The 15,812-nt window shown below is 44.7% G+C and overlaps 7 protein-coding genes across 7 annotated transcripts; 4 read left to right on the plus strand and 3 right to left on the minus strand.

Moving 5' to 3' along the window:
- Nucleotides 1-603: 603 nt before the first annotated feature.
- PUMCH_001063 (uncharacterized protein) lies at nt 604-2,418 on the plus strand (the record flags this gene model as incomplete). The annotated part of the gene is made up of 1 exon (XM_063020132.1): nt 604-2,418. One exon carries the CDS (start codon nt 604-606, stop codon nt 2,416-2,418), a length of 1,815 nt encoding a protein of 604 aa, XP_062876202.1.
- A 344-nt stretch (nt 2,419-2,762) lies between these two features.
- On the plus strand, nt 2,763-3,272 carry PUMCH_001064 (uncharacterized protein; the record flags this gene model as incomplete). Its single annotated transcript, XM_063020133.1, has 1 exon — nt 2,763-3,272. One exon carries the CDS (start codon nt 2,763-2,765, stop codon nt 3,270-3,272), a length of 510 nt encoding a protein of 169 aa, XP_062876203.1.
- A 182-nt stretch (nt 3,273-3,454) lies between these two features.
- On the plus strand, nt 3,455-4,351 carry PUMCH_001065 (uncharacterized protein; the record flags this gene model as incomplete). Its single annotated transcript, XM_063020134.1, has 1 exon — nt 3,455-4,351. The coding sequence occupies one exon, from the start codon at nt 3,455-3,457 to the stop codon at nt 4,349-4,351; it is 897 nt and encodes a 298-aa protein (XP_062876204.1).
- Nucleotides 4,352-4,449: 98 nt separating this feature from the next.
- Nucleotides 4,450-6,423, minus strand: PUMCH_001066 (uncharacterized protein; the record flags this gene model as incomplete). The annotated part of the gene is made up of 1 exon (XM_063020135.1): nt 4,450-6,423. The coding sequence occupies one exon, from the start codon at nt 6,421-6,423 to the stop codon at nt 4,450-4,452; it is 1,974 nt and encodes a 657-aa protein (XP_062876205.1).
- A 531-nt stretch (nt 6,424-6,954) lies between these two features.
- On the plus strand, nt 6,955-12,054 carry PUMCH_001067 (uncharacterized protein; the record flags this gene model as incomplete). Its single annotated transcript, XM_063020136.1, has 1 exon — nt 6,955-12,054. The coding sequence occupies one exon, from the start codon at nt 6,955-6,957 to the stop codon at nt 12,052-12,054; it is 5,100 nt and encodes a 1,699-aa protein (XP_062876206.1).
- A 102-nt stretch (nt 12,055-12,156) lies between these two features.
- On the minus strand, nt 12,157-13,935 carry PUMCH_001068 (uncharacterized protein; the record flags this gene model as incomplete). Its single annotated transcript, XM_063020137.1, has 1 exon — nt 12,157-13,935. The coding sequence occupies one exon, from the start codon at nt 13,933-13,935 to the stop codon at nt 12,157-12,159; it is 1,779 nt and encodes a 592-aa protein (XP_062876207.1).
- A 608-nt stretch (nt 13,936-14,543) lies between these two features.
- On the minus strand, nt 14,544-15,431 carry PUMCH_001069 (uncharacterized protein; the record flags this gene model as incomplete). Its single annotated transcript, XM_063020138.1, has 1 exon — nt 14,544-15,431. The coding sequence occupies one exon, from the start codon at nt 15,429-15,431 to the stop codon at nt 14,544-14,546; it is 888 nt and encodes a 295-aa protein (XP_062876208.1).
- Between the last annotated feature and the right edge of the window lie 381 nt (nt 15,432-15,812).

The raw sequence follows: 15,812 nt of genomic DNA on the forward strand, positions 1-15,812 counted from the left end.
AATTACGACAAACAATAGAGTTATTGTGGAGAAGAATGGAGTACTTATCAGTGAAAACATTATGTACACAGACGCGAGGCGACAGAACGGAAAAATGTGGTAGTTGATGAAATTAGTAAAAATTATAATTCGATATTCAATTCGCTAGAAAAAATTAATCCTTTGTTTTTAAATTTCGTTCTGGTTCATTCTAGCCAGAGATTTTTCAGTGTGAAACACTGGTGAAACACCGATGAAACATAGCTGGACTTTGCATTCAAACCGCTCTGTTTCAATCTCTAGACGGAACCAATTCAGAAATTCAATTCCTATAAAAGAAGCAAATGGTTCATTTCCGTAGGTTTTTTCTTATTGCTACTCAAGTCTCAGTTCACCTGTTTTATTGCACTACACTGAATCAGTCTACGCAATCACAATCAGTGCAACTCAACTCAGCAGCAAAAGGTCATTTCGTAATTTCACCGTAATTAGTTTTCCAACTAAACAGCTCATAAAATCCCACATCCCATATTTCCATTTGTACATATTTGTATCCACTTTCCACCGACTCACCTCCCACTGGCTGCAAAATTCTCCATACATTATCACCTACTTCCTAGACCCATGTCGGACACGGCCACTAAGCAGAAGACTACCAGCCGCACAGGAAGAGTGCAGCCCAAAAGGCCCTCCGCCAATAAGGATTCAGCCTCAGATGCGGCGGAATCGTCGTGTCTCATCTGTGCTGAACCAATCGCTTTTGCTGCAATCGCTCCATGCAACAACACCACCTGCCACAAGTGTTGTCTCCGTCAGAGAGCGCTCTACAAGAAAAAAACATGTTTGGTGTGCCGCACGGATCACGACGATGTCATCATTTCGGAACAGAAGCTCGATGAGAGTGCTCGTTTCAGTGATCTCATACCTCTGAGCAGATCTATAGAATGTAAAGAATACGGCCTTCACTTCACGTCCGAAACGGCAGAGAAGGCCACCATGTCACTTCTAGGCTTTGTGTGTACCGAGTGTGGCGCGACGTTTGCTCGCTTTGGCCAGTTGAACGACCATGTGAGAAGCCACGGCGGCCGCCAGTACTGTGACATCTGTGCCACCCATCAACGGGCGTTTCTTAGCGAGCTCAAGCTCTACACACCCAAGGAGCTAGAAAAGCACGTCAACGATGGCGACCGTAAGGGTTTCAAGGGCCACCCGCGCTGTAAGTTCTGTCGGAGTAAGCGGTTCTACTCCGACGACGAACTCATAGTGCACATTAGAGATCGCCACGAACGGTGCTACATTTGCGACCAGGACTTGTACGTTCTCCAGGACTATTATCGTAATTACGATGACTTGTATAACCACTTCCGCACCCTGCATTATGTGTGTCTGATCCCGCTGTGCGTCGAGAAACGATTCGTTGTGTTCCGCGAAGATCTTGACCTCACCGCGCATATGCTCAAGGAGCACGGCGGAATGGTTGGCAAAAACGGACGTCTTGTTGTTGGGGCCACTTTCCAGCTGCACCTTTCCACTGTTCCGCTGCACAGGGGTCCTCAAACAGACGTCGAAACTCAGCGTCGCCGTCTAGAAGAACGTGCGAAGCATTATCTTCACGGCAACGAAGAAGACATCGCCTCTTTCAAAAAATTCTACCAGTCATATAAATCTAAAAGGGTGTCGGCACTGGATGTGCTAAGTCTGTTCAAAAAGCTTTTCAAAGATACCCCATACCATGACTTGGGGCTTCTCATCCATGAAATGGTTCAATTGTTCCCACCGCACTCAGACCAGGGTGTACAACTTCAAGCTGCTTTTGATGCGGCCAGACCGAAATCCCATCCAGCACCACCTCAAAACTTTCCTGCTCTTGGAGGATTATCGTCATCTGCGCATGTTTTAACCAACCAATCCTGGGGAGGTAGCTCTCGACCACGGACCCAAGAGGAACTCTTTCCCGCATTGGCAAGGCCAAGCCGATCATCATCGCCTGTTGTTAAGAACACACCAATACGATACACCACTGTGAAGAGCAAACCAAGCCAAGAGCAGCGCACGATGACTATCAAGAACTTTGAAGCCAAACCTAAAGCTTTCAAACCAACCTATCTTGACAACGCCTCGGCCAAGGCCAACATACCCTCACCCAAACTCGGACTGGCATCGAGCTCGAAAAGTTCATCTCGAGCCGCCTCTCCATCTGCATCATCATCTTCATTGGCAAGCTCGGCATCTAAACTCTCTGATTCGCAGTTTCCAGCGCTTGCGAAGAAAAAGCGGACACAGATCCCGCCAGTGAAACCAATACCCAAACCTTCTGCCACTTGGAACCAGGGACTCTCTGCTGCGGAGCCACAGCCAGAGGTGGACTGGGGGATTTCAATCATAGATAAGAAGGCGGAAAAGCTTCGGCTTAAGCAAGAGAGGGCCAAGAAAAAGTAGTTTCGATGAAACAAACCATTAGAAATAGAAAAGAAATAAACACAAAATCGATAACGAAAATTGATAACTGTAAGCTTCATCAGCTCAGTGCTAGAGGTGAGTTGTGGAATCACATAGTAGCAATGAGATCAGCCATTGAAGACCTACCCAAATATTCACGGCAACATTTTCAATAATTTCTGAACATGAGAAAATTGAATCTATTTAACAATTTTGAGAATATTTAAAAAGCGTGGAATTTGATGGAACATCATCGCACCTCCACATGCTATATAAATATCGTACATAGTAGGATACAGTAGTACTATCACTTAATCTATCTATACCCTGAACTCACACCAAACATGTTCCGCAACAACCTAAGAACACTCACCAGAGCCTCGATTCCAGCACTCAAACGGGCCGCATACCGCATCCCATCTCCAATTCCCTTTTCGCCCAAAATCGTCCTGAACTATGCTCCCCTTTCCCTCCGTTTCAATTCCACCAATACAGCCTCCATTCAGGGCGAAACTCCACAGCTCATGATCGCATTCACATGCAAGAAATGCGACACCCGATCCTCGCACACGTTCTCGAAACAGGCGTACCACAAGGGCCTGGTTCTCATCCAGTGTCCTGGCTGCAAGGGCCGCCACCTCATTGCAGACAACCTCAACATTTTCCGGGACAACAAGGTGAATCTCGAGGATATTCTCAAGGCGCAGGGTGAGTCTGTAGCCACGACCACCGACGATTTGGCGTTCGAGGACATTCCGCAGTCCCTTAAAGGGGTGTTGGGTCGTTACGCCAGAAACGCACCCTCTGAGTATCAAGACAAGGACACCGAGCAAAAGTCCATAGAAAGCAAGTAAATCTTTTCCGCGAGAATACGACACCAAGCGATTTCCGATTTTCTTAAAAAATCTTCATGGCACTCGTAAATGACATATTGCCTTGACCATCTCTGGAATCCGGGGTATCTTCGCACTGGATTTTTCACCTACTCACTTATCACATAACAGAGCTTCAAAGCTACACCGCTACGAAAATCTTCATGTCCTTCATCATCCGCAACACTCTACGCCGCGTACCACTCCGTGCTCACGCTCGTTTCTATGCCAGCGCCAAACCGGACTTGCTCAGCAAGTACAGTGAGCAGCTTCAAAAGAAAGCTCTGGAGTTGGGTGTGGGTTCTGTCGACGAATTGAAGGAGAAACTCCTGTCCGATATTGCGGAGAAGAAGAAGGCCATGAATAGCGTAGACCCATTGGCTGAACTCGAGGAGTACGAGCGGAAACAGGCAGAGGAGTTGAAGCAAAGAAAGCTCAAGGACCAGGGATCCGATAAGATCCGTGATGCTATTGATGCGTCCACACCAAAAACCCCTTATAAAACCCTCTCTTCGTATCTAGATTTGGAGAAAGTGAAGGCTTTGCCAAAGTCAGAGTTGCAGTACATCTGGAGAGCCAGATTCGCCAACCAGGATCGGTCTTTGCATGCAACCATTGATGCTGCTCAGTTTGCGGGAATATTTGCAAATGCTTTCAAAAATCCCAGCTTTGTGCTTCCTTTGCCAAGGGACGGTCAGGGGTACGAGATTCACTTTGTCCAATGGGCTTTTGTTGGCCCCAACACAACCCACTGTATGTTGACTTCTTTAGCTGAGTACAAGCTTCACAAGGAATATGCTAAACCTCACACTACCCTCATGTTTCATCAGGAGCTCGTTGCTGACACCGGCATCGTTTTGATGAACGGAAGGGTCGAGGAGGATGTACCCTTGTCCATGGACGAGGCTCAATTGTTGCTACTCAACGTGCAGAGATTCTATGGTGGAACCCCCGAATCAGAGACTTCTCAAAGAAAGTTGCAAATGTTGAGAGCCTTCACTCAGGGAGATGAGTCGTTTACTATGGATCTGCTTATTGAGGAGGCTGCTCTGATGGACTAAGTCTTCTTATTTATTTGTACATAGTCAAAAATTAGATGTGATCTGTTTGAGAAGAATTTGTATTCTTGTTTTATTTATCAACGCTCATTATTCGCTATTTATCCAAGACTTAGTAGATCGTCAAGAAGATGGTTGTCTGAGGAAGCCGCCTTGCGCGTAGAAGGCTTCTTTGCAGGCGCCTTCAGAACCCGAGGTTGTTTTTTAGGTGCTGCTGGTTTTGAGGTCTTTTTAACAGATGCTTTCTTTGCCGGAGTTTTGGCCCTTGTTGGTCTTGAGCTTGCAGTTACATAGTTATTTGCTTCATCTTCCAGATCGGAGTCCACAATATCATCTTCTGAATCACTGAGTATCTCCGGATCAGACTCTCCATCATCCTCGGAGACTACAACCGCCTTGGATTTGGTAGACGCACCTCTTGCCTGAGAACGGCCACGAGAGGTAGGCGCTGGGGTCGATTCGGGGGTTTTCTTGACTTGCACTTTGGTGGAAGTTCTCAGTGGTAGCTCTTTTAATGGAGGCAATGTATCAGAGTCTTCTTTTTTCGAATCGATTTTGAGCTTTGTTAACAATTCTCTGAAAGATTTTTTGACATTATCACCGTCATCTAACTGCAACTCATCTTCTTTGAGATCCACATCAAGTAAGGAGGAGGTTGCGTTTTCTATTGTCTGTTTGACAAAATCCAGAAAAACTTGTTTGTCGTCCTGCTCAATGAATTTTCTTGTGACGTCAAACATCCCATCTTCGGGCACAAGATGCAAGCTTGATTCTCCTAGATGCTCTTTAAGTAGTTGTTGAATTGTAACCTTTTGAGATGCTTCAAGTTGTAGTTTCAGATCTACGACCTTTGTGCTCCCAGCTTGTCTTTCAGGTACTTTCTTGGTAAAATAATGAATGATGTCGTTTACATTTGCGACCTTTCCGACAAATTTGTTGGAGAACCGCCGAGCATTTTCAATTTCATAGTCGCCCGTGTGATCAACTCGAAGTCGGATTAGAGGGAGGATGTCTTCATCGGTGCCGCCGGCGGCTTTGTACAGATTTTTCGCCTCCGCGATGAGCTCGTTTACTTTTTCGAAAAGAAAATCGGCGATATCGGACTTTGATGCGGGGCCCTCCATGAAGCCTTCATCTTTGAGGGATACGTCTTCCATCACGAATGGCCGCACTGTTTGCAATGGAATTGGTGTTATCGCATAGTCTGTGCCCTTGATATCTAGGATGAAAACAAACTTCTTGGCAGTCTCGCCTTCACTCAACGAAGTGGCAACAGAAGATCCTGCTTGTAGAGTATCAAACCCAGTGGTGGGATTATATTGAGGGAACGGAATACACTCGTGCTCATGGCCCCAGAATACAAAGTCAAGAAACAGCGGGAGGAAGTCTTCAGGAACATAAGACGTCATAGATCGCCTGTGGTGATTTTGGTGTATGCAAAGAAGGTTGAAGAAATCCGAATTGTTTGCAGGCCGTTGGAAGGTCATATTTCCACTGCGCATGATGCGTTGTAGACGTTCATCGCGCACATTATTGATACCATATAGAGCTAATTTAGACGAGCCCTTTTGGAATACGAGCGGAGTCGCCTGGAGTTTGTCTTGCAATGGCACCTGTCCAAAGTAGTTCACAAGCCCTGTTGCAGCCATAACATCCAAAGGCGACAAAAGACCCTCACCGGTGGCATCATCATGATTACCTGAAATTGCAAACATCGGAACAGCGACGTTGAGATTCGGGTCTTCGTAATTGACCGTCTCACTGGCTCGTAACGCCAAAGAAGGGTCGCTCAAGAGTTCTAACTCACATGGTCTGTCACCGAGACAATTGAGCCGCAATGCCTGGATAACATGATACAAAGCCTTCTTTGATGGGCGTGATACATGAAATAGATCTCCACCTTGCACCATCATGTCCACGTCGTGTGTTTTAGCTAAGCGAGTGATTTCTTGGAATGTAATCCACGAGTCGTTTCCCCTAATAGGGTCGCTATCCAAGTAGCCAACATGATTATCAGTAGTGAGTAGAATACGCACAGTATCTGGACCTGGCGGTATTGAATCTACTGGTGGCATTAGCGAGGGATCAACGAAAGTGAATGATCTAGGTGGAGAATCTGGGGAAGTGATGAGATGGGAAGGGTGTTCTATACTTATGTCATGACTAAAAGTCGACTTTTTAATTAATCGAATGGAAAAAGAATATTTTAGCTTGTTTTAGCAATCTCATTGCATAATTCATCCAAGGTCTCATTTGTTTGATAGAGTATGATACTCTATGGAAATAGTCGAATCTACGGAATCTCCAAAATTTTGCTATCGAAACAAAAAGATTGATTTTCTCCAGATGCTTATTCTTTACCCAAAAAATTACTTCAATCATTGGCCATGGTAGAGATTGGAATCTTTAATCTTGATACCCCAGATTCTTAACTACGCTTATTAGTATCACTCACACATTGAAACACATTATCGAACTCTGCAGACATTAAAGCCACAATTGATCTCCAACAGACCCAGTTCCAACATATATCCTACCAATTGTACAATCCTATCTTTTCAATCTAATTCGCTGCTGCAATCCTCCGTTTCTTATCTCATCTCAATATGTCTGACCTTGGACGTCAACGGGATGAGCTAGAATCCCTAAAATCAATCTACGGAGACATCTTGACAGATAAAACGTCTTCCAATAAGGTGTGGAGCCAGAACGCCAGCCCGCATTTCCAGATCGCTCTTCTGTCTCATGAAAATCCCGATCGACCTGTAGTCAGTCTAGTGCTAGATATTCAGTTTACGCCCACATACCCAAGTCTGTCGCCATTGGTCACTCTCGCTGAAACGAAGAATTTGCTTCGTGCTAATGTAGCTCGCGTCCATGAGAAAATATCCTCGATCCTCAAAGAATACAAGGGAGAAGAGGTTTGCTTCACACTTATCATGGATATCAAGGAACTACTAGATGACCTTCAACTGACAACCGAGCAAGTTCTTTCATTGGAGGAAGAGAGACGAAAACGGCTTGAAGCTGAACGACTCATGCTCGAACAGCGAGAAAAGGAAGCTCGCAGGAAAGAAAAGCTGCTTAAAATGAAAAAGTCCAAGGAGGCAAACGAAGAAATCCGCCAAATCAATCGCGACAATGGCGAGGACAGTAGAGACATGCATGGAGAAAACCAATTCAGCGGTGCGGGCGCCGCAGAGCTTCTTCTTCCGACTGGGGATGCTATTGCAGAGGAATCTTTTGTATTCGATAATACTCTATTAGGAGATGTCCCCAAAAGTAGTGCTCAATTTCAGTTCCGTGCTGTGACTGGATTCGTTAGGTCTCATAGCAAGGATTTGCTACTGGGCGTAGGTGCTCAGTACATTGTTCGTCCATACGTTGCGCCTTCTACTCCCAAACGCTTGGCAAGCCAAATCAAAGACCTTGGATACCTCTTGACTGTCATTGAACTCAATGATGAGCTTTGGCCAACTCGGGATGCTCGGGCTGAAATAAGAAAATTGGAGGCTCAGCTAGAGGCAGCCATGTCTCTCCCGCGTTCAGCATCCATTTTGAAGGTGTATGGATTTCAAATCGATAAGAAAGCTGGCAAAAAGTCCATTTGGGAGGCCAGAATACTTACAGAATTGCCTACCTCTCAGAACTTGGACTCTGTGCTCCAAACGGCTGGATTTATCAATTGGACCATCGCTCGCAATTGGCTCATTCAAATACTACCTGCTCTAGAACTTCTCCATAATGCTGGCTTGGCACATCGCCTTATATGCCCCCTCAGCGTTCTTTTGTGCGACGAGGATGACGAATTGAGCTCTAGAATATTGAAATTGTGTCATCCAACGTATGGTCTCACAATTTTAGACATGGCCCAGGCCAAAATCTCAACAGAACCAAACTTTCTTGATGCATTTATTCCTCGCCGATGGCACGATCCTGATGTCACTAGTGACGCTTTCAAAGGTGACATATGGCAGTTGGGTGTATTATTCATGCGTGTGATGTTAGGTTACAAAGTACAAGAAGAAGAATTCTTGACTCCTCTGGATTTCTTCAATCATTTCGATCCGTATAATTATCCCGGCGTGGAGGAATATGCCGAGAGAGTATTTGATCTCTTGAGTAAGATGCTTCAACTGAAAGCTACTAAACGTTTGTCGATCTTAGAGTTGAACACCGTCAAATTTCTTCGTGCTGGTCTCGATATTGACCAGACTCGACATAATGCACTCAATCTCTTGAAGTACGAACATGATCCTGAAGGTGTCATTGATTCTGAAGCAAACACAGATGTTCAAAACTCGACTATCACAGGTGCAGTGAAATCGTCTCCTTCTGCGTTGGCAACTGCCAGACAGAGCGCTGCTCCCTCGAATGCTGCAGCCAGGAGAAGATATTCAGATAACCAGTCATCGATCCCACCTATAACCAATTCTTTCTTTCAGACTCCAGATCAAAACCAGTCAATTTTAACTGACTCGAGATACAAAAGAGAATTTGAAGAAGTTGGCAAACTAGGAAAAGGAGCGTTTGGGGAGGTTGTTAAGGCAAGGAACCGAATGGAGGGCACCTATTACGCTATCAAGAAGATTAAACATAAACACAACAAGTTGGAAACATTGCTCAGTGAAGTTCTATCTTTGGCAAGATTGAACCATCAGTATATTGTGAGATACTACGGATGTTGGGTGGAAGATGTTATTGATGCGGGTTCCCGAGGCGACAGCGCCCTTTCCTCTGAAACTGAGGATGAAAGTGAGCTCTCTGAGGAGGATGAAGAATTTGATATACCTGTGAATTTTCGGTCTTCGTCTTTTTTGAAGAGCCACGATAACTCGTTTCAAGTCGACTACTTCAGCAATTCAGTTGCACTGCTCAATTATGGAAGCAACTTCGACGATAATATCATTTTCGCAAACAGCGACCTGGATGAGCCCTATGCTGACTTTTCTACCACCGGGGAGTCTAATGATGCACATTCTGATGAGAGCGATGGAGACAGCGACAGCCTAAGTAGTGAGTCTTCGACAGACAGCGAATCAAATGATCAAAGAGATAGAGCTCTTGACTCACATTTTGCTCAAGGATATGAGCAACGGAAGTGTATTCTCTACATTCAGATGGAGTTTTGTGAAAACAACACATTGTATGATCTCATTGAGAAAGGCCTTCCCGGAAATCCTGATGAGTATTGGAGATTATTCCGAGAAATTCTAGAAGCAGTATCCTACATTCACAGCAGTGGTTTCATTCATAGAGATTTGAAACCCACAAATATTTTCATCGACAAATCTAACCACATCAAGGTTGGTGATTTTGGTCTCGCTAAGAACTCCCAGTTTTCTTCAGCGATACAGAAAGATAATCAAGTTGCACCGAAAAATAAAGATCTTTCCACAGTAGTGGGAACTTTCTTTTATACTGCAAAAGAGGTTGCAAGTGGAGACTACGACGAAAAAGTTGATATGTACTCTTTGGGTATCATATTCTTTGAAATGTGCTATAAATTAGGGACAGGTATGGAAAGGGCTATGATTTTGAACAAGCTCCGTTTGGTTGATGTTCAGTTTCCCAGTGATTTTGCATTCTCGAAGAAACCTACAGAGAAAAAGATCATCTCTAATCTCTTGAGTCATGACCCCAAAGTACGGTCTAGTGCTTCTGAGCTCTTACAGAGTGGACTTATACCTGTAGAGCATCAAGATGTCATTATCAAGGAAGCTTTGAGATCTCTAGCAGATCCCGCTTCTCCTTGGCAACAACAAGTGAGAGAGACACTTTTCCATCAACCATATCTGTTAGCAAGAGACATCATGTTTGATAGAGTTGGAAAGGAATCGCACTCCGACATTCTTGAACACACTTCTAATGACTACCTCATTTTGAGCTATCTTTTGGACACAATCTCTGAAATCTTCCGCTATCACGGCGCAATTCAGGATTTTAGTGGTAGTTCGTTAATTCCCAAATCTCTGATGCAATCCAAAGAACAGGTCTACGAATTGTTGGATCGTAATGGAACGGTTCTTACCTTGAATTATGATTTGGTTCTTCCATTGGCCAGATTTTTGAGCAGAGAGAAACTTAATGTGCATAAATTGTACACTCATGAATTTGTCTATCGTCCAAACTTGCGCGGCACGGGAAAACCGGACAAGTACAGTGCTATGATTTTTGACATATTTTCACACAACGACAAGAGTCTTGTGACAGATTCTGCGGAATGTATCAAAGCCATCGACGAAATCGTATGCCAATTTCCTTGTTTTAGGGTGAAAAACGCTCAGACATTCATCTTGATTAATCATCTGGATATTCTCAACAGTATTATTGATTTTGCCTTCGGAAGCTCGGTAAAGTTGTCTCGGAGCAGGCGTTTCGAGCTCATGGGTGTGCTATCGCAAGTGGTCGAGCGTAGCCCAGATGATGTTAAAAACTTCTTGAGAACTGACTTCAAAGTTCCGCATACTGTTGTAAAGGATTTGTTTGATTTGTTCAATTTCACGATGGACCCTGTGAAAGGTATCCAGAAACTTCGTAAGATTATGGTTGACTCACCACTTCTTTCTCGAATTGAACGCTGTTCAAGTGAATTACAGCAAATCATTCAAATTGCAAAGAAGATGGGCATCAAGACTACTCTTACGTTTAATCCTTTGAGCAACTACAATGCTAATTACTATGATAGTGGACTCATGTTTCAGGTCATACATCGAATGGACAAGAACAGAAAGTTCTGTCGTGTTGCTACAGGTGGGCGTTTTGACCGATTAATTGAGTACCTATCAAATGAAGGCCTGACTCTGGCTCGAACACCCCATGGTGTTGGATTTCAACTCAATACCACTCTACTCTTCCTCTTGATGAAAAATTCCAAATGGAAAAATGGAAAAGAAGCGGAGAATGTCCGACTGGTGCGCTGTGACGTTTTGGTATACTCCTTGCAGGAGAATATATTCAAAGACTGCGGCTACGAGCTAATGGGTACGTTATGGGCACATCAAATCTCAGCAGATTGGTTCACATTCACCTCCAATGAAGATTTGGTTCGAAAAGCCACCTCAGACGGCACTAATTGGATTGTTCAGTTGAGACAACCAGTTGCGCAAGGCAAAAAGGCAAACAAGAGCCTGTTCAAACCAATTAGGGTCAAGGACATCGCTGCTAATAAGGACATCGACTTGGAATACAGCGAATTGGTCGATTTTTTGCTGAGTGAAATAGAATTCAGGAGATCAGAGTTGACTTCGGTGAATCCCGCAGCAAATGTGAGCATCAACGATTCGGACCAAATTAATGAAAAGACGCAAGTGGGTGAATTAATTTTCAATGTTGAAATTGACCAGAAAGTCATCGTTGTTCCCAACTCAGCACCTAGAGGTCGGAAGAATAATAAAAAAGATAAATGGGAACTTGAGAACGATTCAAAGTTGGCTGCTGCTGACACCATAAAGACTTTAGCCAATGCAACAATTGTGACAGTTGATCTGACAGATGCGGTTCTCGATATGATTCTGTCGACCTCGTTACAGGTTCTGCAAGAGGAATGGCTCAAGCGAGCTTTTTCCACTAACAATAAACTTCCAAAAACATTTGCCATACTGATTCATGATACATTGATGAAGGAATACCTGCGCGGTGCGCGGTGGGCGATTTTGCATTCACCCCGAAGTGATAAAACCAGCATAATTGACTTGCAACGATAATCAAAGCAGTCATGTATACTTTATAGAACATAAAAGAAGAATAAAATTAAGATTGATAAATATGCTAATTAAACGTGTAGGTATCTCACTCCTGCGAGGATCTCAATTCTTATCAAACTTCTCTTTCCAAATCCAATACTCCTCTAGACGAAGCTCACTGTATTCAGCATAATTGAAATCGATGGTTGAGAGTTCACTCTGTATCATTGCCCAAATTCCCCAATAGAAGCCGGGCATACCATAGTAGCATGATATTTCGTGTATCAATGAGTCTACCTCTTCTTGCGAAGACTCTGGATTGTTGAGATATCCCTTGCACCAAGTCACCATTGTTTCGTTTGTATTAAGAGGCTCCGGAATCAACAGACGATTGCAGTCGAATCCTTGCCATTCAGCAAAGTGGTTTGCAATATCAAAAGCACGAGGTGCAGGAAGCATGTACTCGTAATCAATGAATTGAATAGGGTTGTCTACCAATTTAGGGAGATTATTGACCTCTACTTCATTGTCCATGTCAAAGTCATCTGGGATGATTACATTACCGGAGAGAAGATCACAGTGAGATACGACCACAGAAGATTTTGTTGCCCTCTTGAGAGTACTCTTAAGCCATTTGAACTCTTCGAGTATAACATCCCTAATGTTGTCCGCGGTGATGAGTTTATCAGGTAAGTTACTCTGGAAGTTTTTGACTAAAGCTTCAGTAGCCGGTACAATCATGATCCAGTCTTCGATGAGGTCCCATATGTTATTGAGCAGTTTCGAATGTTTCTTTTCTCTTTTGAGAGACTTTTCTTTGGACTCATTGTCGGGTTGCAAATGTTTCTTGAGGCCAGCTGTGTATTTTCGAAGCTTCTCAATTCCATCCTCAATATACTCGCAGTTGATGCGCGAGTGCCAATTACCCAATTGTTGAGCAATTAGCGGATAAATGGACTTTTTACTAAGCTCAGCAGGTTCCAAAGAGCGGCCGGGCAAGAAGCCGTAGATCAAGCCGTTCGAGAACCGAGCATGGATAGGTGGAGCCAATTTGAGAGAATTCAAAACCAAGTGAGAGACAAACTCCCTATTCCTGTCAATGATAAGGTTTGTGCCTTGGCCATACACTCTCATGAGGAGGGTTTGATCCGTTGCTTTATGATTACAGGATAGTAGCATATTAGTAATACCGCCTGTCAAGCGTTTGACAACGATTTCCAGATTCCAGGAGGGGAAAATTTTCGTGAGAAGTGTTCTGATCTGGGTGTAGTCACTATCCAAGTTCGTTTGCAAGTCCACAAAATACTGAGGCAAATAGACCGCGTGGGTAGAATAATCGTTTAAGATAGAGACGATTTCCGCCTCTTTCGGGCCCTCGTCGATGTCTTCGATCTTGATGTGTAGTTGGCTATTTTTGAACTGCAGCTCAGGGACAGCAAAGTTTCTCTTGCCTGATGTATGGTGGTAGCCTTCGTCATTAGACGCGGTTTCATCGCCATTGTCGTCGCTAGCCTCCAGGGTTATGACTTGCCAGCGTTTTGGCAACAACAGACGAAACATTTTGTTTACAAATACGGGAGCAGACGCCGACTCCAGCTCTGCTTCAAAACTACGATCCTCGTCTTCCGGCGTCTGCGAGTCGTTGGAGAATCTACGGCTGACATCGGACTCCAAATCAGAGAGCGACGGATTGTTGAGCGTGTATAGGAGATTTCTGTTCTTGATCTTCAGGATTGCTGGAGAGAGTATCGATAGCGACGTGGGCGGCCCGTCCAGCAGCGAGTCCACGTTGGGAATCCGCGTCAACTTTGTCGGCGTCTCCTTCGACAAGCCATTGAACGACGTGACGGGGACGCAATGCACCGATCCCGCCGATAGTATACAATAGATGGGGCTAGACATGCAACTCAGAGATAAAGAATGTGGGGGCAGATACTTGCTGACGAGTGGTTGAGCCGAGGGGAAATGTTGGGCTCCGTATCAATGCTAGAGAGGGAAAGAGAGAGAAAGCTAATTAAGTGGAAGAGTGATTAATATGTAGAAGAACAGTAGTTGCAAGCAAATGTTAAGTGAAGTGTAGAGTGAGGTGTTGATACAGATCTGGGTGCAGGAGATCGAGTAGTGCTAAAAGGGGAAATGGTTGCGGATGCGGTGGGAAATGTGCGAGGATTTGCAGGAGGGTAGAGGATTGGAATGTGGAGTTTATTTACATCGTTAATTGGTATATTTTTTATTGAAATGGTACAAGTTGGTGTTTGTTCATTAGTGCTGATGGATGGTTAGAGATCACATGCGGTAAGCGCTCGCGTGATTCCAGATCACGTGTGTGGCTCCGATAGGGATAGTAACATCTTCTACTCTGAGAAGCAGCGATGGGTGTGGATAACCTATAGATGGATACAAGCTCAATTGCTATGATATGTAATTTTCTTGAATAAATTTTGGTTGCATGTCGTAAAATAAGATATCCCTTCTTTTAAGGAAACATCAATAACATCCTTCTACAGGCCCTACACTTCCTCTACTGGATTGTAGTCTGACTCGGCGGCTTCGCGTGCCAGCAACAAAATAGGCTCGTAGCTCAAGGCGCTGTTGAGGGCAGGGAACAACCGGAAGTACAGCCACATGGCCACGCACGAGCCTAGGACCAGCCCAATGAACACGTCGATGAAGTGGTGTCTGTAGTCCTGAGTCCGACTCAACGCTATGAGCGACGCACCGAACGCAGGCACAATGGCGACCGCACATCTCCAGGCGCCAACCTCAGACTTTGTCACCCTCAATTGTCCACACAACCACAACGTGGCGAAAAGAAGACCCGCGAACGAAAGACTCGAGTGGCCCAGCGGCGTGGTCCGGAACCCATCCATAAGTCGACCAATGTTATCGGTTGTACACACGTCCTTGGCCAACACCAACACATCGGTGGGTGTATCTTTGGCAGGAACACACCGGGCCAAGAAATCGGGCCGGAGTCTGCCTATGTGGTTCTTCAAGATGTCGGTGATGGTGCTGGTCGAGAACACAGACACAAACACACCCAAGACCGACACATACGCGGTATACAATCTTGCGCCAGGCTTGGAAAATATGAGCGAAAAGAGGCCCACGGTGATCACCGGCGCCCACGTGCAATAGAAGAAAAGCTGTATGTTGGTCACCCGCTCGTGTTCTGCGAACGGATGCTGGATGGTTGTGTCGTTCAATTTGAACTGGCGCTGGAATGGCTGGATTCTACCGATGATGGGGAACACAAGAATGAGCAACCCGATGAACGCCAAGTCGGTGACTCTCCAGTAGATGAGCCAGCGGCCTCCTTGGTACCGGTCAAGGCCAAAGGTGACACGATCGAAGCCGTTCCGGTGGAAATGGTTGAGGATATTTTCTGCGAACGACATGTTTGGTGTTTAGCAGCTTAGAGCCTCGGGGTTTATTTGGGGTTGAGAATGGAATCGGTTTGGGTGTAGAAAAAGAGGCTTATATAGGCGTATATTGGTGTATTTGTGTAGTATGGCAGTATGGTTACACGTGAGTGCGATAAGGAGCTAGTGAAGAAGGGTGTCAAAATGAGTGATGTGGGATTTTGATATACGATTTTTTTTGTTTGCCGCGCGCACTGAAATTGGAAGTTAAAGTTTTCTTACGCTTTGTTTGATCATCAGGCTTGATTACTTGTGTTGTTTCCACTGAATAAGATTCGAAGAGACTTTCAAGACGCAGAAGAATAGTAGTCATTAGATTTTTAGATTCGGAAAGTTCGAAGTGAGGGATTCGTGATC

Source organism: Australozyma saopauloensis, chromosome 1, assembly GCF_035610405.1.
Source record: "Australozyma saopauloensis chromosome 1, complete sequence".
In the NCBI taxonomy this organism is placed as follows: domain Eukaryota; kingdom Fungi; phylum Ascomycota; class Pichiomycetes; order Serinales; family Metschnikowiaceae; genus Australozyma; species Australozyma saopauloensis.